The sequence below is a fragment of the Heterodontus francisci genome, chromosome 4 (assembly GCF_036365525.1).
Source record: "Heterodontus francisci isolate sHetFra1 chromosome 4, sHetFra1.hap1, whole genome shotgun sequence".
Taxonomy (NCBI): domain Eukaryota; kingdom Metazoa; phylum Chordata; class Chondrichthyes; order Heterodontiformes; family Heterodontidae; genus Heterodontus; species Heterodontus francisci.
In genome coordinates this window covers 147565592-147589685 of record NC_090374.1, presented here as the reverse complement: position 1 = coordinate 147589685, position 24094 = coordinate 147565592, and the positions used below count along the sequence as shown (strand labels likewise).

Sequence of the window (24094 nt, the reverse complement as noted above, 5' to 3'; positions counted from 1 at the left end):
GGGCCCTCAGCATGATTTGCACCAGCAGTGCTCCTAATCCTACTAGACTAGCATCTGCAATGACTTTCGTTGGTGCTTTTGGATTATAGTATCCCAGCATTCGAACACTTGTCAAGCTGCCTTTCAAAGCTTTGAATGCTGCTTTCTGTTCTTCATCAAATCTGAATCGTTCATTCTTTCTGGTTAACTTCCTCAATGGATCAGCCAGGGTAGCGAAGTTTGGGATATACTTCGCTCAATAGCTCACAAATCCCAAAACTTCTCACTTCACTAGCATTTTGTGGTTCACGTGCCTCTGCTATTGATCTTATCGTGTCTTTGACAAGACATCTATCTTGCTCATGAGTTTATGGTCCATAACTTTAGCTCTGTCACGCCCAGCAAGCACTTGTCTGCATTTACCGTACGTCCTGCTGACTGTAATCCAGCCAATACTAATCTCAGCTCTCGTCATGTTCCTGTCTATTGGCTCCATGAATAATGATGTAATTTGAGATATTGGCTGTTCCTGGGATCCCTTATATCACTTTATGAATTTTGTGTTGGTAAATCTCTGGTGCCGCATTGATGCCAAATAGCAATCTCTTATATCGGTAAAGTCCACAATAAATGACAAAAGTTGTCACCTTCCTTGAATCAGGGTGAAGCTCCAGCTGGTGGTATCCCCATTTTAAGTCTAATTTGGAGAATACCTTGCTTGTTGACAATTCTAGAAAGATTTCATCCACCATGGGAATTGGGTGATGTTTTCTCTCTACGGCTTCATTTACCAGTCGCATATCAACACAGCGTCTGATGTCACCATTTGGTTTAGGCACTACCATAGCAGGGCTCACCCACAGTGTTGGTCCTTCAACTGTCTCTATGATGTCTTGGTCAACCAGTTCCTTGATCTTTTCCTCAACTTTCCCTCTTAGACCAAAAGGTAATCTGTGTACTGGCTGAACTACAGGCTTCACGTTCTCATCCATTGTTAACCTCACTTGGTGGTTGTATAACTTCCCAATTCCTTGATGCTCTGGACTAAACTCCTCTTGAAGCTCCACATAGGATTTCACTGAATTCACTTTCATTCCAATATGTGGCACCCCCAAGGCTTGGCCAGTTTCTCTATACAGAAGAGGTTCACCATCTTCCTCAAACACTACAAATTCTGCCTCCACACTCTGATCTCAAGTTCTTACACTCATTGTGAAGCATCCAACAGTTTGAAGTGGGGTTTTAGATGTGTAAGGATAAAGCTTTTTGACACATTTTCGAGATGTGCACTTGATTTCCTTTGTCTTCAGTTCCTCCCACAGTGCTCTGCTGATGACATTACTGTCACTGCCTGAATCTACAATAATACTCACTTCAACACCCTCAACAATCACTGGAACTTTCTCATGGTTGCTTTCATTGGCAGTAAACTTGTATCCACAATTGCTATTCATCAGAAACACTCTGTCTCAGCCTTTTGATGTTTGCATTTATGCATATATGGATTCCGTTGTGTCACTCGATTAACCTCAGATTTTGTCGTGCCAATGGCAAAAATGGAACCAAGTTTCATGCTGTGAATTTGTCCATCCACTGCTTCCAATGCAGCAATCTTCAAAGTGTCATCCAACGTTAAGTCAACTCCTCTTTCCAGCAGCCTGTGTCTCAACTTATCCGACTTGCAATTTTCGACCACTGATCCATTATCAGGTTATTCAAATCTGTCTCAACATATTTGCAGCCATCTGACGCCTGCCTCAAATGAGTCACAATTTTTTTTTATTCATTCATGGGATGTGGGCGTCGCTGGCAACTGTGACTGCGACTGTCAGCATACGCTTCAAACTCCTCCAGTCATGCTTTCCATTTCACAGGAACAGAACTGGCATCATCCATTGGATCAAATGGCTCAATTTTCCAGACTTCAGACATATCAGCTCCAGCAAATGCCATGACCCAATCCTAAATATCTCCAAATTTACCTTGTTGCCAGTGTCAGATCTAAGGCTGAAATTAATCACACTTGAAATCACAGCTTTAACTTTAACAATGATTTAACAGGTGTTTTATGAAAGACTTCTGTCGAGTTCTGTTCATTGTTCTCACTACTGCAGCATAAGCTAATCTGACCTTGCAACAACCCCCAGGTCAGGTATTTTCCCCAAAGCACAAAGCTATTTTCAGTTTCCCTTCCAAGTACCATAAATTCTCTAATACTCAAGCCCACACATACAATCATGACAGGTCCTGTTGCAGAACGTCAGAGGGGCCACCACAGAGCTTCCCCGCTGCCGGGAGGATCGGATCTGACAATCCTGGCGTTGGGTTCCATAGCAGACCGCTGCCGCTCTGATCTTCTGTCCCCCCTTCCACGGAACCCAACGTCGAGAGGTGAACACCCAGCCCTATGTGTGAAATGTGTTGGGACAGACAGATTTCAAAGGACAAGAAAGACAAGACATTTTTAATGAAAATGATGATGTGTAGATAAATACCTTTGTACACTTTAGCTTGTCAGACACATGTGACCTCTGACATCATGATATGTAAATAAAGGCTTATGGAAGTTGCTATTTTATGCACCAAATGGAACACAGGAGGAGAGATCAGAAAGGGCAAGGGGAGAGATCGGAAAGGTGGGAAGAGTTTGGAAAGACTAGGGGGTGGGATCGGAAATGCCGGGGGAGGGAACAGAAAGGCCTGGGGAGAGTATAGAAAAGGCTGGGGGAGAGATCAGAAAAATGGGGTCAATTCGGAAAGACCAGGGTTAGAGATCGGAAGAGTCTCCAACCGGGCAATGTAGAGAACGTCGACCTCTACCATTTTGTTTTCTCCCCCACTTCCGTGCCCGCCTCCAAAGACAGGATAAAATCCTGCCCAGTGTTTTTGTTTAACTTGATAACTTACCTTTTTGATGATTTGAGTGTTTATTGTTTGTGCCCCTCTAAAAAGGGCAACAATTTTGTTATATTATTTTCATTTGTGTTGATGATACTGGGGTAACCCAGTGTTTCCTTATGGGTCCAAGTAAAATAGAATGAGATTACCTTGACCCTTGTTATAAATAGGAATGTGGAGATTAATCCTCTGTAGAATCCATCTCCCCAGGTGATTTGGTTGAACTGCTACATAATATATTCACAAAATATTAGTAAAAATGTAATTCACGAGATAAAGTAGGCATTTTAACTCAGAACAGACTACAGGGAGGCGAGAGACCAGGCAAGTGTCAAATACATCTGACTTTATCAACCTGAGACTAGGGCTATTTAACTTATGACAGAACTGCCTAACAAAGAGACTGTGGTATTTGCTGTTCGATACAACACATAATAAGTAAAATAACAGCTATGTGTTTTAAAGCTCTCATATTCATGTTTTGCAGACATCCATTTTCACACCAACTAAAGGGTCTGTGACTAATGTGACTATCAACAGCACATTGACAACCCAGGAAGTGATAGCACTACTGCTACAAAAATTTAAGGTATGTTTCCTAAATGGCTTTGTAGTTCTTCTGAGCAGCTCCAAGAGCTAACACCCTTTATTTCCTCACTCCTGAAACCCTCATTACCCCTCATTCCCACTCTGCCACTCGATCTCCCACTCCCCCATTTTCCCACTTCCTCAGTGTCTTTGACTCTTCCACTCCCTTCCTGTCTCCTCACTCTCCCACTCCCCTTGCACTCCCACTGACCCTTGCTCCCACTGATCCTCGCTTCCTCACTCTCCCACTCCTTCACTCTCCCACTCCTTCACTCTCCCACTCCCTCACTCTCCCACTCTATCCTGCTCCCACTCTCAATCTCCCTCATTCTCCCACATTCCCTCACTCTCTCTCCCCTTTTCCTCACTCTCCCCTCCTTTCCCTTCTCACCCCCTCCGTCTTCCTCACTCGCCCACTCCCTCACTCGTCTACCCCCTCCCTCTTCCACTCCCTCCCTGTCCCTCACTCTCAGTCTTCCCTCACTCTCCCGCTCCCTCACTCTCCCACTCTATCCTGCTCCCACTCTCAATCTCCTTCATTCTCCCACATTCCCTCACTCTCTCTCCCCTTTTCCTCACTCTCCCCTCCTTTCCCTTCTCACTCCCTCCGTCTTCCTCACTCGCCCACTCCCTCACTCGTCTACCCCCTCCCTCTTCCACTCCCTCCCTTTCCCTCACTCTCAGTCTCCCCTCGCTCTCCCTCACTCTCCTACTCCCTCACACTCACTTTCCCAATCCCTCATGCCCCAACATCCTCACGCACCCACTCCCTCACTCTCCCATTCCCCTCACGCTGCCACTGACCCCCAATCCCTGACTCTTGCACTCCCTCACTCTACCATTTCTTCGCTCTCCCTCTCCCTCCCACTCTCCTCACACTACCCCTGACCCTCGCTCTCTCACTGTTCCGTTTCCTCATCTGCCACTCTCCCTCCTACTCCCATTCGCACAAATATCTCTTCAATTCTCCTTTCAATTTTCCATCACTCACTGTGACCCATTCCTAGACAGTCCATTCCTAGACAGTCCATCCCACACAGTCACTGCCCCCCCCCTCAACCCAGTCCCACACCCCATCTGTGTAAAGAATTAAATCAAAATCGACTGCCCCTTCAATCTGTTAATCTTGAGTCTGTGTCATTTGAATTTGTGGCTGTCCCAGGTAGGTTTTCGTTGAGAAGCTTTATATTAATAGCTCCTGGAGTTAGCTACTGTACCTCATATATAACGTACCTCAGTCCTGAACCATGACAAGAGAACAGGGCTATCAGGAGAGGTTGGGAAGCCCCACCCAAGGTGAGTAGCAGTGCAACTGATTCACTACCTGTATGGGATGGAGCTGGATGACTTAGGCCACTCAGAAAGGAAGCAACCATAGGTTATGCAAGAAAGTTCATTTATTTTTTGCATCTCATTGTTCTCCAACAGCGAGTACAGAGAGATACCTGTCCTTTGAACTCGACTAATATCATTCTGTATCTCAGCGCAGGATCAACATGGGAGTGCCCTGGCCTTGCTTGTTCATTTTCTCTCCATCCTGTACAAAGATCGCAGCACCTAGTCTGTCAGCAGTTTGAACACATATCATCCCACACAATGGAATGTGCCAGAGCATCAAAACAACTTGCAGTAACACATCACCTTTAGAGAGGAAAATCAACTCTCGCTTCACAGAGATGCTGGGTCAGAGAGAGGTCAGCGATTGTGGGCATGGGGTTACAATCATAGGGAGAGGGGGCATCAGTGATTGCGGGGTGCGGGGGTCTGTCATTGTGGGATAATGTTGGTGATTGTGGGAGGGTCCGATAATGGGGGGGAGGGGTGGGGTCACACACACACGAACAAACACAACACAACTGGCCTGATGGTAACGGGGAGGCAGGGAGGGAGTGGACGGTGGGCTGGATTTCAACTTTTCAAATCAGTTTCCCAGCCGCAGCCAGCCAGATTGAGAGGCTGTTGGTCAGGTAGGTAGGTGGGGAGTGGAGATGTGTCAGACATCAGGGCAGTGAGGAGGGGATTGTTGGATATCAGAGGTCAGTTGGGGGAGTTGGACAGTGGAGGTTAGGAGGTGAGTCAGGCATCAGGTCAAACATTAGGGGTTCAATTGTAGTGCAGGGAAGATGGCCAACTGAGGAGTCAGATTGTGGGATGGTTGACAGGGCAGCTTGGGGTGGGGAGAGAAGGGGGGAACATTCCTGCTCCTCCTGGCCTGCAAGCAATGCTGGAAAGGAACTTCTATCCAACCATGCTCACCTCCCCATGTGTTCATCTGTCGGGCTTCCCGTGATCTGGAAAACCCAGCCTCCAGGAGTTCAATGCCATACAGGTTAAATTTGAAGCAAGCAGCCTCTTTCGAATATGGTAAGGATGGAACTGCTGCCAAGAGTAGGTTAGTCACCCATGCCCCTAAACTGTCTCCGTTAAAAATAGAAGTGGGCATGTTGGAGGTGGGTTGGGGTCAGGTTTCTGTTTTTTATATTTTTAACCCTCCTCCACCTTTAGTCACCCCCCCCCCCCCACTCAGCCTGTGAGGCTAAAATTACCCCCAAATATCTCTGCATTCTATAAAAACTCATTCTGAACTTTACCTGGACTAAGCTTTAACATTTGTCCTCTTGATTTTCTTCTTGAAATTTTTAAAAACTTTTGAGCAGAAAGAACAGAGCACAAAACTTCAGCTGACAATGTCACAAATTTAATTAAAACTATCAACTCCAAGACCAGGCTTTAACTTCAGGCCTTCAAGTAAAGCTTTAAATAAAGGCATCAAACATTCTGTGGATAAATTTAACAAAGTTATTGTGAATTATGAATTTTTTAAAATTTTGTTTCAAACCTTATTTTGGTTGTTAGAAATTGCAGTTATTGAGAAAAAATGTTCACAAAGCATTTTGAGCGAGTTGTGGGCACCCATTGCCAGAATCAGAATGGGGATTTTCTATTAGAAATGTGGGTTCGAAATTTAGAATAGGAAAACTTATTACAAAAGGTGTGACAGAAATGTGACAACAGGAAATCAAGTGGCACAGACAAAAAGTAGTTGAAGGCATAGATTTTCAATGTATTATAACATCTTATGCTTTGACATATCTTTATTTCATAACAGATAGAAAATGATCCTAATGATTTTGCATTGTATATCGTTCATGCAAGTGAAGGTAAGTTATCTACACAATTTCCCTGATTGTTAATTTTACTTGAGAGTTCTAGTTGTTGGACCAAAGGAATCTTTCTCCATTTGAAAGACAGTTGGTCATGTATAGGTTGAGGGAACCAATCCTCAAGCATAAGGCAAGGTGAGGAGGCAGGCCTCCATGAATTATCACAGCTAGTACAGAAATTGAACCCACACTGTTGGTGTCTTTCTCTGTTATACTTGAGCTAACCAACCCTGCCTTTAGAAGCTCTGGTACTTGGATGAATAACCATCCCTGAGTGTTAAACTTACCTCGACCTTTTCTACTGAATTAGTTAACCTTTGTTTTATTGAGTTTTCATCTCTGTTTACCTCCTTTGCTGTCCATTCTCTATTGGAAATCCTCTTCTAACCAAAAGAGTGCAATCAATGAGGGGAGATATTGTAGCCTGTTCTGCAGGTTCTGACCACGATTGAGCTGATCTCAGTGGACAATGACTCTCTAGGGAATCCCGCACGTAACTCTCATGATGCACTGAGAGTGCTGAGGCCTCAATGTCAGGTGACAGCAGCTGGTGAAGGGGTGCTGGCTGACTATTGTGCCTCTGGCAGTGGTCTGGCATGAGGAGGGTTCAGGGGCACATGGATATGAGGTCCAGGTGATTGGACAAGGGAGATGGGAGTGCCAAGGATGTTTAATTTTTTAACAGTTTCGTGGTGGCTTATATAGAGTCACGGGGTGGAATTTTATGCTCGCCCCCCACCCCCACCCCCCCAGTGGTGGGTTTGGAGGTGGGGAGAGCATAAAATCGGGTGGGATGATGGCGGTAGGGGGGGGACGGGTGGGACCCTGCCACCAACCCACCTCCATCGAAATTTAGTCCAGGGTAGGAAGGCATGTGAATGACCTTCCCACCCCGCTGTCAATTGAGGCCCTCAACTGGGTAATTAACCCCTAATTAAGGGCCTCTTCCCGCCACAGCCACAACTACCTGTGTGGCAGGCAGCCCTGTCGCTGCATGGGAAGCATAGCACGAAAACTTGTGCGGCTGCTTCCTGGCCCCGTGGTGGGGGGAGGGGGCGGTCCCTCTTTCAAAGGCGCTTAGTGCCTGAATGAGGAACCCGGCATTGAGCAGGTGGGGGGCCCACTGAGGGTCACTTCCCTACCCTTGCTGCCGGACCCCTGCCCCCCCCCACCCTGTCCTACCTTAAGCCTGGTTCCAGTGCCACTCTTTGGTGTCTGGTCAATGAAACTACAGCAGCAATCACCGCCTCCGTGGTGGCACTGCAACTACCAGCCTCTGATTGGCCGGAAGCTCTGCAAGGCCGGGACTTCTGGCGATGGGGTCCTGAATCCTATGGAAGGCCCACCGTTGTCCAGTTAAGTGCTTGATTGGCACTAAATTCGGTGAGCCTTCCACAGAAGACGGGCACGGATATCTCAGCATCGGTTTCCCTCGACGTCGAGACCTAGCATAAGATTCCCCCCGATGAGTCATCCGCGGCACAGAAGGAGGCCATTCGCCTCATCGAGTCCATGCTGGCACTCCACAGAGCATTCCAGTCAGTCCCCCTCCTCCGCTTGATCCCCGTAGCCTTGCAAGTTTATTTCCTTCAAGTGGCCATGCAATTTCCTTTTGAAATCATTGATTGTCTCCACTTCCACCCCTCGTGGACAGCAAGTTCCAGGTCATTACCATCTGCTGTGTAAAAATGTTCTTCCTCATATTCCCCATGCATCTCTTGCCCAAAGCCTTCAATCTGTGTCTCCTAGTCCTTGTACCATTAGTTAATGGTAACAGTTTTTCCTTGTCTAACATATCTATGCCTGTCAAAATCTTGTACGCCTCTATTAAATCTCCCCTCAATCTCCTTTGCTCTAAGAGCACCCAATCCAAGTGGTACTGTGCAGCAGGGGCCATATCATGAGGAGGTTGCTCAATTAACACTAAACCCAAGAAGCTAATGAGCCCAGTGCATAGTTTGTATGCAGGCTTCTAGCCCCCTTGACATTTAATATTGTGATCATGTGAAATACTGCTGGCATGATGTAGGCCTTAGGTTTCCTTGCCCAGTTTTTCAAGAAATGAGCCTGAGGCACTTAAGCATATCGGGGCGGCCATTGATTTACCCCAAAGTGTACTCGTCCAGAGCTGTTCCATGGCAGCTGAGAAGGAAGTCTGATCTGATAAGGGTCACAAGAGCCAATATTTATTTTCTTTAAAAATGAATCTCTCCCTTCTCTGTGGCAGTTCATCTAATGGGCTGACAAAAAATCACACAGCACTCTGCCAACTGAAGCATGTGAGTTTTAGTCAATGTGTCATGCAATCTTGCGTCAATTACTTCACTATGTGATACACATGTTCATTGCTTTTAAGTGCAAGCTTGGCTCAGATGGCAGATCTCACATGTCAGTGAAATGACTGTGGGTTCAGAGCTCACTCAAGGCCTTAAGCACATACTGGGGGACTGACACGGTGCATTCCTGTGTGAGTGCAAATATCTGGCTGAAGTGTTAAAGCAAGGCCTCAGAATTAATTTTAACCAGACCACCCAGTGGAAATTGGGCAGGTGGGCAGTTCAAAATGAGCAGGTTATTTACCTGCTCAGATCTTGACCCTTTTCCATGTTAACCTGTAGGGTTTTGCAGGCAGGTGCGATGACATCCAGAGCAGGCATGAACCTCCAAGTACGGGATCCTATTATGTCAGTAGGATCCTGATGTGCTTTTATCTGGGGCCTGAGCAGGGATGCTGCTGCAGCTTTCCCACTCAACAGACAGGTCTGTAGAGAGAAGAGGTCCCTTAGGTAAGTCCAAAACTTTCCTCTGTGGAGCTAGGAGGAGGAGGAATGTTCCACCCAAGTGCCACAAGGAAAGGCAGGGCCTCACTTTCTAGTCAGATGGACGAAGAAGATTCCACAGGGTTATTGGAAGAAGAGCAGAGAGTTTCCCAGTGTCTCAGCCAACACTCCTCCCTCAGCCGATCACACATTACCTAGCAATTCATCTCGTTGTTTGTCGCGGGATGTTACTATGCACAAGTTGGCCTCCATGTGTGGTGACATAACAACAGTGATTGTACTTCAGAATCATTTATTGGATGTGAAGCACTTTGGGACATGTAATGATGCTCCGTAAACACAATGATCTCGATATTAACCTTCCCACAAGAGGCAGGAATAGATTGGTTAAATATATTAAAACAGGAATGAGTCCCCAACCTGCTGCATGTGCACCTGTTGCCATTTTTAAGGCAGTGAGTTTCATGGCATGCAAGTTTGTGGGACAATTTATTAGCTTATTTAAATCAGTTTTCCACAGTGCAAATTGGACCCTGATTTAAATTTAACCCGGCAGTAGAAGGGAAGCAATCACTGCCAGCACAATGAGGGAGAATTGCTAATGTTGTCCCCTTGCTTAAGAAGGGTAGCAGGGAAAATCCAGGTAATTATAGACCGGTGAGCCTGATGTCAGTGGTAGGGAGGCTGCTGGAGAAGATACTGAGGGATAGGATCTATTCCCATCTGGAAGAAAATGGGCTTATCAGTGATAGGCAACATGGTTTTGTGCAGGGAAGGTCATGTCTTACCAACTTAATAGAATTCTTTGAGGAAGTGACAAAGTTGATTGATGAGGGAAGGGCTGTAGATGTCATATACATGGACTTCAGTAAGGCGTTTGATAAGGTTCCCCATGGTAGGCTGATGGAGAAAGTGAAGGCGCATGGGGTCCAAGGTGTACTAGCTAGATGGATAAAGAACTGGCTGGGCAACAGGAGACAGCGAGTAGCAGTGGAAGGGAGTTTCTCAAAATGGAGACGTGTGACCAGTGGTGTTCCACAGGGATCCGTGCTGGGACCACTGTTGTTTGTGATATACATAAATGATTTGGAGGAAAGTATAGGTGGTCTGATTAGCAAGTTTGCAGACGACACTAAGATTGGTGGAGTAGCAGATACTGAAGGGGACTGTCAGAGAATACAGCAGAATATAGATAGACTGGAGAGTTGGGCAGAGAAATGGCAGATGGAGTTCAATCAGGGCAAATGCGAGGTGATGCATTTTGGAAGATCCAATTCAAGAGTGAGCTATACAGTAAATGGAAATGTCCTGGGGAAAATTGATGTACAGAGAGATTTGGGTGTTCAGGTCCATTGTTCCCTGAAGGTGGCAACGCAGGTCAATAGAGTGGTCAAGAAGGCATACGGCATGCTTTCCTTCATCGGACGGGGTATTGAGTACAAGAGTTGGCAGGTCATGTTACAGTTGTATAGGACTTTGGTTCGGCCACATTTGGAATACTGCGTGCAGTTCTGGTCGCCACATTACCAAAAGGATGTGGATGCTTTGGAGAGGGTGCAGAGGAGGTTCACCAGGATGTTGCCTGGTATGGAGGGCGCTAGCTATGAAGAGAGGTTGAGTAGATTAGGATTATTTTCATTAGAAAGACGGAGGTTGAGGGGGGACCTGATTGAGGTGTACAAAATCATGAGAGGTATAGACAGGGTGGATAGCAAGAAGCTTTTTCCCAGAGTGGGGGATTCAATTACAAGGGGACACGAGTTCAAAGTGAAAGGGGAAAAGTTTAGGGGGGATATGCGTGGAAAGTTCTTTACGCAGAGGGTGGTGGGTGCATGGAACGCATTGCCAGCGGAGGTGGTAGACGCGGGCACGATAGCGTCTTTTAAGATATATCTAGACAGATACATGAATGAGCAGGAAGTAAAGAGATACAGACCCTTAGAAAATAGGCGACAGGTTTAGATAGCGGATTTGGATCGGCGTAGGCTTGGAGGGCCGAAGGGCCTGTTCCTGTGCTGTAATTTTCTTTGTTCTTTGTTCTTTGAAATGCCTTTTACAGCAATCCTTGTGGGACAGAAGGAGCAAGACTGTTCTTTGGCCCTCAAGAAAGTCTTTGATCTCCCCCGTGCTGATTGCAGCCACTCTCTCCCCTTCCCAGGGTCACCAACCTTCCCCCACTCCAGTCCTGATCTCTCACTCCCTCCCCATTTTCGACTGCCAGGTTCTGTTCCCAAGGGTGCACGTCTGCAGCCTTCTGCCACTGGTTTTCCTGTCCAGCAGTCAGTCAGCCTGTCAATTTGGCTGGCTGCCAGGCAGGAAATGGAACCAAAAATTATAGGGCGGTCCTGCAATTAAATTTGTCAGGACCTATGCGGCCCCAGCTTTGCCGGGTTTTCCCTGCGCTACCATGCAACACCGCACTCTCCCCACCTTCCTATATCTGGGCCTAGGTCTTGCTTTGACATGCAATTTGATCTCTTAGCATAAAAGACAGCAGGGTCAGATATGATGAGGTAAACAAATGCCCCACTATTAACAAGGCTAAGCCTGCAAAAATGCCAAGGGTATCTCCTTGGGAGTGCTGGACAGGGAATCACTGACTGAGATGGCCTGATTCTCGCCCACCATTTTCCAGCTGGTGTCCCAGGAGTGCCCTGCCTCACAGGACAGGAGCATCCGATCTGTGACCTGGCCCTTTATTTTTCTGCAGTTATGTCACTGCCACCTTATTAATTGGATCCAAGTCCAGCTATCAGAGATGAACAGTACCTGTATCTCTAATCCTCCCAAGGGTTACTTGGCTCATAGTGAAATAAATAATTAATTTGTAATTATTATAATTTGTAATTGTAGTTATCAATTTTTGCTAAATAATTTTATCAAGCCAATTAATTGATGAATTAATTTATAATGATATAGATAATAATGTAAGGCCATAATCTGTCAATTTGTAGCACTTCTGCTGCCTTTCATCAAACCCTAAACCATTTTTACAGAAAAGAAAAAGCTTAAGAACACAGCATTCCCATTGTGGGAAAGACTGCTTCACGGACCAGCACGGGAAATTGTGAAAATATTTTTAATGGACAAAGATGCAGAAGAAATCAGCACTGATGTAAGTAAGATTTTTGGAGCAAGGCACCAAGGTTCTCCTCAGTATGTCAGTGATTTCGAAGACCTGCATTCTAACTCTGCTTATTATTATTTCTTCTCACAGGTGGCTCAGTATATCAAGTTTGAGCTTCCAGTTTTAAAAGCAATTGTTAAAAAACTAAATGAGGAGGAGGAGAAACGTATTGAAAATACCTATCTGTGGTAAGATTTTTATTATTAGTCCCTTCTTTTACAAAAATGCTGCTACTCTTGTTATGGCCAGGTGAGGAGGGGGTCTCAGGCTCTCCTTTCGCCCCTTCTCTCATTTGACTGCAACAGGGTTTATCCTTTCTTAACACAGTGGTTGAGCTTACCACCTCAGTGAGTGTTTGCTCCTGTTCCTCTAACGTGATTGCAAAAGAACCAATCAGACAGGATTTCTTAAGTTTAAACAAGAAAGACGTCAGTTAATTACACTTAACGTTCTAACCCGATTTAAAATATTAAAAATACTCTACACGTTCACGCACACATTCACACAAGAGTCAAACACACAAATAGATTACAGAGGGAAACAGATTTGGTAGTTGGATTAAAGTCCGGAACAAATGGAATTTAAATACAATATGTGAGTCCAATAGTCCTCAGCTGAAATACTAGTTTTTAAATCTTCATTGGACCACATGCATGGTGGTTGGCTTGCTTTGCTTAGGGTTCCTGAAGGCAGAAGGGTTTTGGTTGATTCTTGTCCCCTGGTTGCTGCTCTGTAGCGGTCTGTAGGCTTTGGGGGGTGGGTTCCCAGTTGCAGCCGGATCTTCTCTTGATATTTTCTGGGGAGACAGAGAGAGAGCCTGCTTCATTGATGGCTTTTCAGTTAAAGTGCATTTGTTGACAATGCTATCGGTAGGTGGCGCTGTTGTGGCACATGCGCAAATACAGCATGTGCCACTAAAACGTCACAGCTTGCGACTGTAGCAGCTGCCAGGACTAAAGATGGCGCTGCTCAAAGAATCACACAGAGGCAACCTAACAAACACATGGCAGCATACAATGGCCGGAGTGAGAGAGCGGAGCGGGCCGGAGAGAGCAGTGCAGGGAGAGCGGGGGGTGAGCAGCAGAGCGGGGGGTGGGGGAGCAGCGGGGGGGCGGGGGGGAGCAGCAGAGCGGTGCGGAGAGTAGCGGAGCGGGGGGGGGGAGTAGCGGAGGGGGGGTGGGGGAGGAGCAGCGGAGCGAGGGGGTGGGGGTGGGGGGGAGAGCAGGGCAGGGGGGTGGGGGAGCAGTGGAGGAGTGCATTTTTCTGTGCATGCACCATAAACGCAACAGCAAAAGACTTACCGGCCGGTCCCCGCACCCGGCGACACCAAGGTCTTCGGCCGCTCGCTCCCCGCGGCTCTCTCCGGCCTCTCACTTCCGGCCCTCTCCATCCAGCCGTTCCCTCCTGCTGCGGATCCCCAATCCAGTTGCTTTCTCCCCTACTTCTCAACAGTACTTCAGGCATTGCAACTGTCTGGTCCTTGCCTTTTGCATGCTCCCTCTCCCCACCCCTCCTCTCTCTCCCTCTTCACCCACCCCTCCCTCCCCCTCTTCACCCACCCCTCCCTCCCCCTCTTCATCCACCCCTCCCTCTACCCCCCTACCTCCACCCCTCCCTCTACCCCCCTACCTCCACCCCTCCACCACAGTTGAATATCTGAAGTGCAGTTGCAAAGTCGGGGAAATAGCATCCAAAACAAAACCTCAACAATTCTGGGTTTAATTATTGAGAAGTTTTATTAAGTTCATTAAGCATCCAAGGAACTGCTGTGTTGTGTTGCCAGCATTCCCGTGAGACAGACAGGCCGAGTCTCTGCAATGCACAGCTAAAGAGATTGTTCCTGGAGAGCCTTGTGGTGAATGAACACTTGGCTCTCTATTCCACGACTGTATTGTCCATGTGAAGAAGGCAAAGTCACAAGAGTCTGAGCTCAGTCTATTCTTGGTGAATGTTCCCCAAGCGCATCCCAATGTGCATTCCCACTTCATCCATAAATGCAATGTTCCTTTCCACATTGTGACAAGCTCCGCAGCATGATCCAGTTGCCTTCGTTGCTTGAATGTTGACCTTAAGTCTCAAGGATTGTTTTCTCAAGGACACGTTTTACATGAAAAGAAATAAGGAAAGAACATGAGTGTCAGAGCTTCCCTCCCTCCAATGAAATTACTGTTGAGCATGCTTTATGTTCTGCAGTATAGGCATGTACTGATAACACCGCCAATGAATCACTTAGTACCCACCTCAGCTGTAGGAGTCAGGATGATGTAACTGCCCCTATCTCGTGATGGTTCAATGCTGCTCTCAGGGAAAACATGAATGATGTGAGGGTGCTGGAAAAAGAACATTTCTTTTGGACTATGAACATAAAGCAGGCCATTTAGCCCAGCTGTTCCCTGCTAGTGGTTATGCTACTCCTGCGCCTTCCCATATGCTCCCATTTAATCCTGCCTACTACTATCAGCATCACCTTCCATTTCTTTCACTCTTACCTACCTTTGCCTTAAAGCAACATTGAGGATGGAGAACGGTGTGGCTGTACTCCCACCTCACCAGTTGTGTACGCAGCAAGAGCATTCACATTTGTGCTACCACTGGACACGGCATGCTTGTTTCTTTTCGTGCTCAGTCTCTTCTTGCTGAATGTTCCCCAAGTGCTTGACCCCTTTGGACGCCCTCTCTGCTTGACAGGCAGCAGCTGGCAATTGCAGAGTCTCACAAGGCTCTGCATGGTTGTTTCAAGGGCGGATGGGGAAACAGGTGGCAGTGTGTCCATGTGCACTGCTCTGATGGGTGCAGGATGGGTGCAGCTGGGAGATGCTTCCTGATCGCATTGATCTCATTGATGTCTTTATCCACAATGGCTGATCTCACGTGGCAGGCGCTGGATCCCATGAAATCGACAAAAACACCCACAATCTCGTCCAGCATCTGAGCCATCTCATTCCTCACCATGGCATAGAACACAGCCCTGCCCCTACCAACATTGTCCTGCACCATCATCTGGTACAGAGGGTAGCCGCATTTGCTCACTTTGTACGTTCCGTCCATGAACAGCAGTTCAGGAAAGGCCTGAATGTGGGCCTTCATGGCTGGTGTCATGAAGGCAATATAGAGGATGTTGCTTCCCTGCAGGCCAACCCGCACTGCAGCCCCGTCCTGCTGAATCTTCTCCAGCGTATCACACAGCGCATCCATGCTGTCATCCCCTGTTTTGAGCCGGGATTTTACATTTCTAATGTCACTAAGGGTCACGGTCTTATTGAATGAACGCTCGATATAATCCTTCAGCTGTTTGTTCCCAGCCTGCAGCTTGACCAACTCTTCTACCTTCTGCCTTTCATCGTGGTTCAGTTGTCGTCTCCTTGCATAGAAGCGTAAACATTCTGGATGCAAAACATGACCAGTATGTACAAGATGGTAGGAGCTGACACACAGTTTGTTCTTGCTCGTATTGAATTTCACACTGATGAAGACCTCACAGCCCAGGGCAAGATACCTGAAAAGTTACACAGACATTCAATGAGCACGCCCCAAGTTCCTCGTGCCCTCACCAAAACGTCAGCCATCCCCAGGTGTGTTGTTGGCAGCAGTTTACATGTGCACCATGACAAGGTCCCAAAATCTGGTGTGCACCTGTTTCGCAGTGCAGAGGAGGTTGCTCAGAGGTGGTCAACCAGCCATTGCTCCATCCAGGAAATCACAACAAAGGCAATCCATAGACACGGGGGTGGTATGCGCGTGGCTTTGTGGGCACAGGATCTCACTGACGAGATGTATTGATACTGCAAATCTAATCTTGGTTCGATGCGCATCAAGGAACAGCTTTACAGGACTGACAAGCTACACAAGTGGAAATGTAGTGACCGCAGCACCTACCTCTGATTCGGTCTCACCCCAGTAGAATGGATGCGTGGCTGCCCATAGTGTATATGTACTGCCTGCACACAGTCCCAGACAATGGAAAAGATTTTAGTGCAGTGCAGTGGACTGGAGCACATGCAGTGCCCCAGACAATGGAAATGCTTTCAGAGCAACTTACAACAGCAGAGCAACTTACCTTGGAGCAATCTCCTCTGTCTAATAAAAATGAAGCAGACTGAAATCTCCAAAACGACTAAATAATTGCGAGAAAATGCGAGAAAATGCCCGACGAAACCTCTCCTCCTTCCACTTTCAGAAACTCGCGCCGAAGCTTTGTCGCATGCGTGAATATCGGAAGATTGATGCATGCGTGAATACCCGTTGGCGTTTCATAAAGCGCATGCGCAGAGGCCGACCAGGCGCGTTGCCCGAGGAAGTCCACGTAACGCGATGACGTCATCGGCGCATGCGCTAACCAGTCCTGGCAAGCCGGAACGCAGCGCATGCGTAGAGAGCGGGAGACCGTCTGCGCACGTGCACACCGCGGCGCAGCCTGATGACGTCAGTGGGGAGCTGTGTTGTCAGGAATCACTTTGTTTCAGTTACTGCCTCTGCTGCCTGTGTGACAAAGCTTACAGTTTCTTCAGAGCTGTGCAGGCAGTCACATGGGTCTATCAAACCCCTTTGTTTTTAATGAGGTTTTTTTCTGGAATCTTCTCTGAGTTTCAAGTTGTTACATGCCTCAGAAGGTCCAGTCACACTTGGATAGGGTTGGCTCTTTCAAAGACAATGGGTATAGATGGCCTTGACGACCATGCTGATAAAGCCATTCTAGGTAATTCAATCAGTGAGAGCAAGCCATTGTTCTGGCTGAGTTCGGTTAGACTTTTCATCTCTAGTTTAATCTCCTAGTGTTTCAAATGTAAATTGCAGTGGCCATCCTGGCTACCAGATTTTAAAAAGTTAACTTGTAGGATTTTCCATTAAAAGTCTAATGTAAGGTTCCAACCAATGAAGTTAATATTTCCCATTTGGCACATAGGGTTTTCATGACACTCTATAGTAATGGCACAATATTGTTAGTACCTTCACTAAACTGTTAAACAAGCTTTAAAGAAAAATAAAACACCAATTACTGTAAACTATTCTATAGGCATCTAGGTATATTTTGGTCACACTAGAGCCCTGTTTTTAAGCGTAAATGGGGCAATACAGGGATTAAAATGTGCCAGAGTACTGCTGGCTTATGCTGGAGGGTTCTGATTTTCAAATGAATACGATGTATGCAGCCAGCATTCCTACCAGAAACAGGTGGAAGCCTTGTGAATGCATGTAAATAGGGGTTAAATTTTATTGTTAGAATCCCAATTAACTATGTGTGAATCAGCAATGTCACTGCAATTTCCCCAACTTACCCATAAACCATGGGCAGTACAGAGTGGCAGGGGTAATTACCCACATCGTCAGCTGTCCCTCGATTCAAGGATGACATCTATTTAAGGTCACCAGTTTCTGTCATGTGTCTTCAGATGACTGAACAGGCTGATTCTTGACCCGCAGATCTTTGGGCACAGGGGGCAGGACGTTCCACGAGGTAGTGGGATCTGGAGTGCAGAATTTGTTTCCTTTTCTTTCCTTCTCTGCTGCCGTTCTGCCTCAACATTAAGGTGTTTAAAGCATGATGCAGCTTGATGGACAAGTTTTTGCTATTTTGAACGATTAGTAACAAGCTCCTCCCAGTCATCAATGTCAATGCTGCTGCACCTCAAAGAGAGCTTCAGAGTGTCTTTGAAGCGTTTTCTTTGTCCTCCCCTGGAACGCTGGCCAGTTGAGAGTTGAGAAAACAGGAACTGTTGGGGGGGTTGGGGGAGACTGTTTCTGGCCACCCAGAAATTGGTTTTACAGGAGTTTTGCCTGAATGCTTGTGGAGCTGGCTTCAAGAAGGACACTAGTGTTTGTTCGACAGTCTTCCCATTGAATCCGGAGGATGTGGCGGAGGCATGGCTGATGGAATTTCTCTAGTACTCTTATGTGTCGCTGATACACAGTCCAGGTCTCACTGCAGTACAGGAGTGTGGTGACAACAACTGCTCTGTACACTCGGACTTTTGTTGACTTGCGGAAGTCTTTGTTGTTAGACACTCACTCCCACACTATTTAGAAGAAATAACTGCTCTGCAAAGGTTTGTAAGACATTTTCATGGCAGCCTAAAATGGAGTTTAGCAACTTGTTCAAGTTTAAAGTGTTTATAATGGCTGTAAAATCTACAGGAATCTGGCAACGCACTTTTTAAAATGGACATCATTGTAGCGATTCCACTCTAGCTAGAGGAAGAGGAGCAGTGTCAACTAATGGGAGGAGCACTGGGAGGTACTGCTGGAAGGTGACCAGTGAGATGGAGATGAACTTGCAGGAATTCTTACCCTCCCAACAGAATTTTTAGTCCAGGGTAGCATTCCTGCACTTTTCAGAGCAGCAATGCATATGGAAGCCTGCATTTGTCCAAGGAGGCTGTGTTTACCCAGGGAGGCTAAGTTTCTTAAAGGAGGCTGCATTTATCCAGCAAGTCTGCATTTCTCGAGGGAGGCTGTGTTTCTCGAGGGAGGCTGTGTTTCTCGAGGGAGGCTGTATTTCTGCAGGGAGCCAATCTCATGAATGCTTTGCATGGATCCTGTTGCCTTCAATTTTAACTTGCACTCTGAGCAGCAGACCTGAAACTGACAGAGTCCCACTGTAAATATGCAGATTGAGGTCGGATGACATCATTGGCCCCACTTTTGACTTCAACTGCGACCTGAGTGAGGAAGCCACCATGGTTTTCCTACCAGGTAAAATCAAGTGGGAAGCAGAAGAGGCCATTCAATATTATCTGTTTACTTAGATTTATGGGGTCAGGAGGAACAGGAGTGCTTCCCTGATCCCCATAAGGAAAGTTTAGGCCTCTCCTACCTGGACTACTCATTTCCCCCCGCCCCTCACCTTTCCATACTGCAAGACCAACCCAGCATCCCAGTCCCCACTCTTACCTGATACTTAAGAGCTGCCTAAATTTCTGCAGACCAGGAACCGCTTCCATTTCTTTTCTGCACTTTCCAGGCAGGAAGTTGGCCGGTGGCCAGTGGTTAAAATCACCATGGTCTCATTCTGTCATGGGCCAGTGGGAATCTATCTGAAGCCAGCGGAAACCCCCTGGCCATTAAAATGCTCCCCGGCGACTTGACTTCATTCTTGTTAAAATGAGAATTTAGACAGGTATCAACTTGCTTCATCAATAAAACCAGTGTACCTTCAGTGCTGACCATTTCATGAAAGAATTCTACCTGTGCTGTGTTTCAGGTACAAAGTGGAGAAAAGATCTTTGATCCGGCAGTTGCAGAGACGGATGATGGTGAGGGCGGAAACTTCAGTTTAAAAAACAGCCATTACCAGAGAACTGGATGTCAGAGTGTATCGATGTGTAACCAGCGTCAATCCCAAAATGCAGCAGTGCCCCACTTTAACTGTGATATCACACTTTACGGAACTATTCCTCTTTTCCCTAACCCTGTCCAGCTATGAAATTATTGGCCCAGATTTTCCTCGGGACTTGTATCATTGTACTGATGGCATCTACAGCATAAGGACATTTGAATGGTTCAAAAGGACATTGTGGAGAAAATCACTTATGCCATTCATTGTACCACTTCATATTTTCCTGGAAGCTTTGTGCCACTCCACTGTGATCCTCACTGAAAACCAAGAAGGTCATTATCATAGCTCTGCCCGCACTGAAATCAACATTGGTTGCAATTTTCTTGCATTTAAACCACTTATATATACCACTGCCACTTAGACTGTAAAATAATGGAGCTGATGGCCTGGCAGTGGAAAAGTATTCACTGAATCAAACTTTGATTTTTAAATGATGCTGAAAACACCTGAAGCTCAAACAAAAAGATTTTTGCTTGCATGCACTTCCAGGAATTGCTTTGAAATATTTTCCACATTAAAAGCACTATATAAATGCAAGTTGTAATATTACAACAGTGACTATGGGCCAAAAATACCTTATTGCCTTTTTTACTGTTTTTTCAGGTAAAAATAAACATCCATAAAACATCATAGGTTCACCAACTGATGAATATTTATCAGCTCTTCTGGGTTCAAACTAAAACCAGGTTCAAACTAAAACCAGCTTCAGAAAATATCTTGCTTTTTTAAAATTGAGATTTCTTACACTCAAGTGAAATGCACAATTACTCAATTGCTGAAATAAAATTATATAGGTGAAATATAGCAACAGCAGGACTCAACATTCTGAATTTTAGCTATTTTTCTGACCATAAATAAAAAGTGAAACAGCTCGATGAAGATTACAATCGAAACTTGGTGATTAATTTGTTCAAATTCCAATGTGAACCTATAGGTTCTGCTTCAATATAATTCTGACTTTTTTTTAACAAATCAAGTCCATATGAAGAAAAATGGAGATGACTATTAATAGTCTTCTACTGTAAAGTGAAATCCCTTTATTGGGCACTGGCTGCACTGCCTGTGATTCACCAGGATCCTCGCTTTGGTGTTCTGAAATCAGTTGTCTAGGAAAGTTTGGTGTCGCTTTGCCCCTGGAGGTGTAACATTCTAACTTATGCCGTTTGCTGCCAAAATTACCGATGCAGGAAAATCTGGGCCATTTTACTTTGCAGCATTTGCATTTTGTTTTATAATTGATAAACAGCCTTCTATTATTTTATTTGAACCACATTTTATAACGTAAATCTGTTCGCTATATTGTTATTACAAACCACAAGCCGTGCTGCTGATATTTACCCAGCCACTTTTCTCAATTAATAATTCCCACATAAATAGATTGATACCAGTTGATAACACCTCAACTCTACCTCTACCTTCAGACTGTAGGGGTGTCAGACTGTAATTTGAGGTGCTTATTGAGCTTTAGACAAAAACATGTCCCATGCACAAATTATACTGGATGTGGAATCACATAAAGTGTAGATCAGTACCAGTATGTTAAATCTGATCTGCAGTGTGAATGAGAGGTCAGAGTTGGAGTCCTTGAAACTGTTGTTTTATATTAGTGATTTTTATGTGTTTATACCTTTTACAATTGCTCTACGTTTCATTTCTCTTTAGCCAGTTCTCCCTTTAAAAGGGGGAATGCTGTTGCACATATTATCCCTTTCAGTTAGCATGGAGATTTGCATTTTCTGCTCCCATTGTTTTAAATGAGAGAGAATGAATCCTTTCATCTGATGATCAGAACTACTGCTTGTCTTCATATTTATGATTTGGACAAAAGGGTAATTCTTGTAAACCTGCCTGAGTCTAGCAATCTGTATCTGTGATTTGTCCTGAATTAAACTTTACTCACTAGGAATACTTCTCTTTGCTGATTCTCTAGTCTCTCATTTTAATAATAAAAATGAAATAATCATGAGCACATTAAACATACTGTGCTAACGGAAGACACTTAGAGATGTGTTCCACAGTGCTTTTGCACCCGTTAAAGAATCCAGTTACATTGTTAGATATTTATTCCTGTTTCACCCTGTCTGCTGCGTTCAACACTGTTGATAATTCCATTCTCCTCTGGAATATCTGTATAGCACCTCATTCTCTTGTTCTGACTCCTTCCTGACCTAAGCTCATCACCACATCTCCAATGGCTCCTCCCTGCAAAAACCCAAATCCCATTCCTTCCCACTCCCACTCAGACAGTCATTTCTGTTGTACCCCAGGGCTTCCTCGTTGATTGCGTTTTATTCATGACTTAGGTACTGCATCTCAGGTTCGACATATACCGTGATGACAGATCCTCTACAGCTATCTAGATATGATCTGGCTTCCACTTGCCCCGCTTCCCTCTGGGTCTGACTGCATCAATCTCCCAGACAAATCTGGCGTTCTGATCAATCATAAATCAAGTTTTATCCTCCATATCAGCACATCATCAAGACCACCTTCTTCCACCAACAGTACATTCCCTGTTTATTTCTCTCTCTCCCTTACTGCTAAAAGCCTCAACCCAAACCTTCTTCATCCCAAGAATTGTTTTCTCAAATGTTGTCCTTGCTGGTCTCCCCAACTCCACAAACTTTACCTAACAGGAGCTCTGTGCCTCAAGTCAACTCTCACGCAAAGTGTTGTGCACCCTGTCTGACCATTCTCCTCAAGTCTATATGCCTCACCAGTGCATACAGTCCCCATACACCTTCATTTCTCACCAGGACATACAGACCCCCTATACTTCTTTCTCCCCAGCGTGTCTATACCTCACCAGGATATTTGGTCTTACTACATTGCCATCCGTCACCAGCATGTACTGTCCCCCAAAACTGCCATCCCTGACCAGCATGGTCCCTGAGTCATCTACTTTTCCTTGGATTATGGTCCAACCACTTCCCATGCAGTACTCTCTTTCCATTTAGCTGATCTTGTTCTCACCGAGAAGAATTCTTTCCACTCCACCCACTTCCTCTGGGTAAAAGGTGAACAGGCTTGAATCCCAGTTATACCTGTATTTATGTAGGCTTACATGCTTACGAGAAGTGTGACAATGCAAAAATACAGACTCAAACTGAACAGTTATAAAAAGTGACTTTACCTTTTTTTTAAATGAACAATGCTGTAAAAGATGGCTGCATGTCGCACTGTCTGTTTAGAACAAAGGATGTCTAACCAGGTTGAGAAGTGTCAATAACACCCATCCTGAAACATTCCTGAATTGAATGGGTTCTACTGAAACAAAGAAGGTATGAAATGGAAACATCATAACTGGATTATTCTCATCCTGGGCCATTGTGTGATCACCATGGAGGAGAGACCAAAGAGTCTCCTACTGGAATCTGATGTAACAAACTTTTACCTTAAAAAGGCAGCCCGAGAGAGAGAGATAGGCACCCAGAAAGAAGCATCATCAAAAGGATTGTCCAGCTAAGAGCTGGGAGAAAATTCATCAAGCCAGAAGGGAAGGCGCGCTGCTGTAAATTCTGCATTTTCAACTTATGCAGCAGAGATCCTCTGTCTTCAAACTGAACTTACAACTGAGAGCAATCTCAGGCCTGAAACCAACAAGAACATGACTTCCAAAAGAGTTCAACAGGGTTACTGTGAATGCTGAAACCCCACCTCACTTGAAAACCACTTACCTCTTTTCCTCTCTATCTGTCTCATCTTTGTGTGTGTGAGGGAATGCATGAATGGATGCGTTTGTGACAATTTCAGGATAAGGCATATTGCTCAATAAATAATCTTCTGTTTTAAACCTACAAGAAAACCTGTTGCTGTCTGTTTATTTGACAAATAAAACAAAGGGGTTAAACACTAATAAAAAAAACACTTGCTGCGGTCAGGTGGGAGTTGAACAGTGGGAACCACCCACACCCCTCACCACCTCGCTGTAACAAAGGTATATTGAAAGATCATTATCTGAAATGTTAACTCTCTCCACAGATGCTGCCAGATATGCTGAGGATTTCCAGCATTTTCTGTTTTTATTTCAAATTTTCTGCATCTGCAATATTTTGCTCTTATATTGGACAGGCCTTGTTTCAGTCCTATTTAGACCCTATCATTGATCTCTTCCTCCATTGTACTGTTGGTGCTTCTCCCCCCTCTAACTCTTACCTGACCCAGCCTATCCAATCCTTCCTCATAGCTAAAATTCTCCATTCCTGACAACATCCTCATAAATCTC

At 45.5% G+C, this 24094-nt stretch overlaps 1 protein-coding gene across 1 annotated transcript in view; it reads left to right on the top strand.

Moving 5' to 3' along the window:
* rassf6 (Ras association domain family member 6) overlaps positions 1–21734 on the top strand; it is a 72018-nt gene extending 50284 nt beyond the window's left edge. Inside the window, exons 8-12 of the mRNA XM_068028911.1 lie at positions 3365–3466; positions 6575–6626; positions 12406–12524; positions 12627–12724; positions 19735–21734. Coding sequence (XP_067885012.1) covers positions 3365–3466; positions 6575–6626; positions 12406–12524; positions 12627–12724; positions 19735–19810 — 447 coding nt within the window. The 3' untranslated portion in view covers positions 19811–21734. The remainder of the gene's footprint in view (positions 1–3364; positions 3467–6574; positions 6627–12405; positions 12525–12626; positions 12725–19734) is intronic.
* The last annotated feature ends 2360 nt before the right edge of the window (positions 21735–24094 follow it).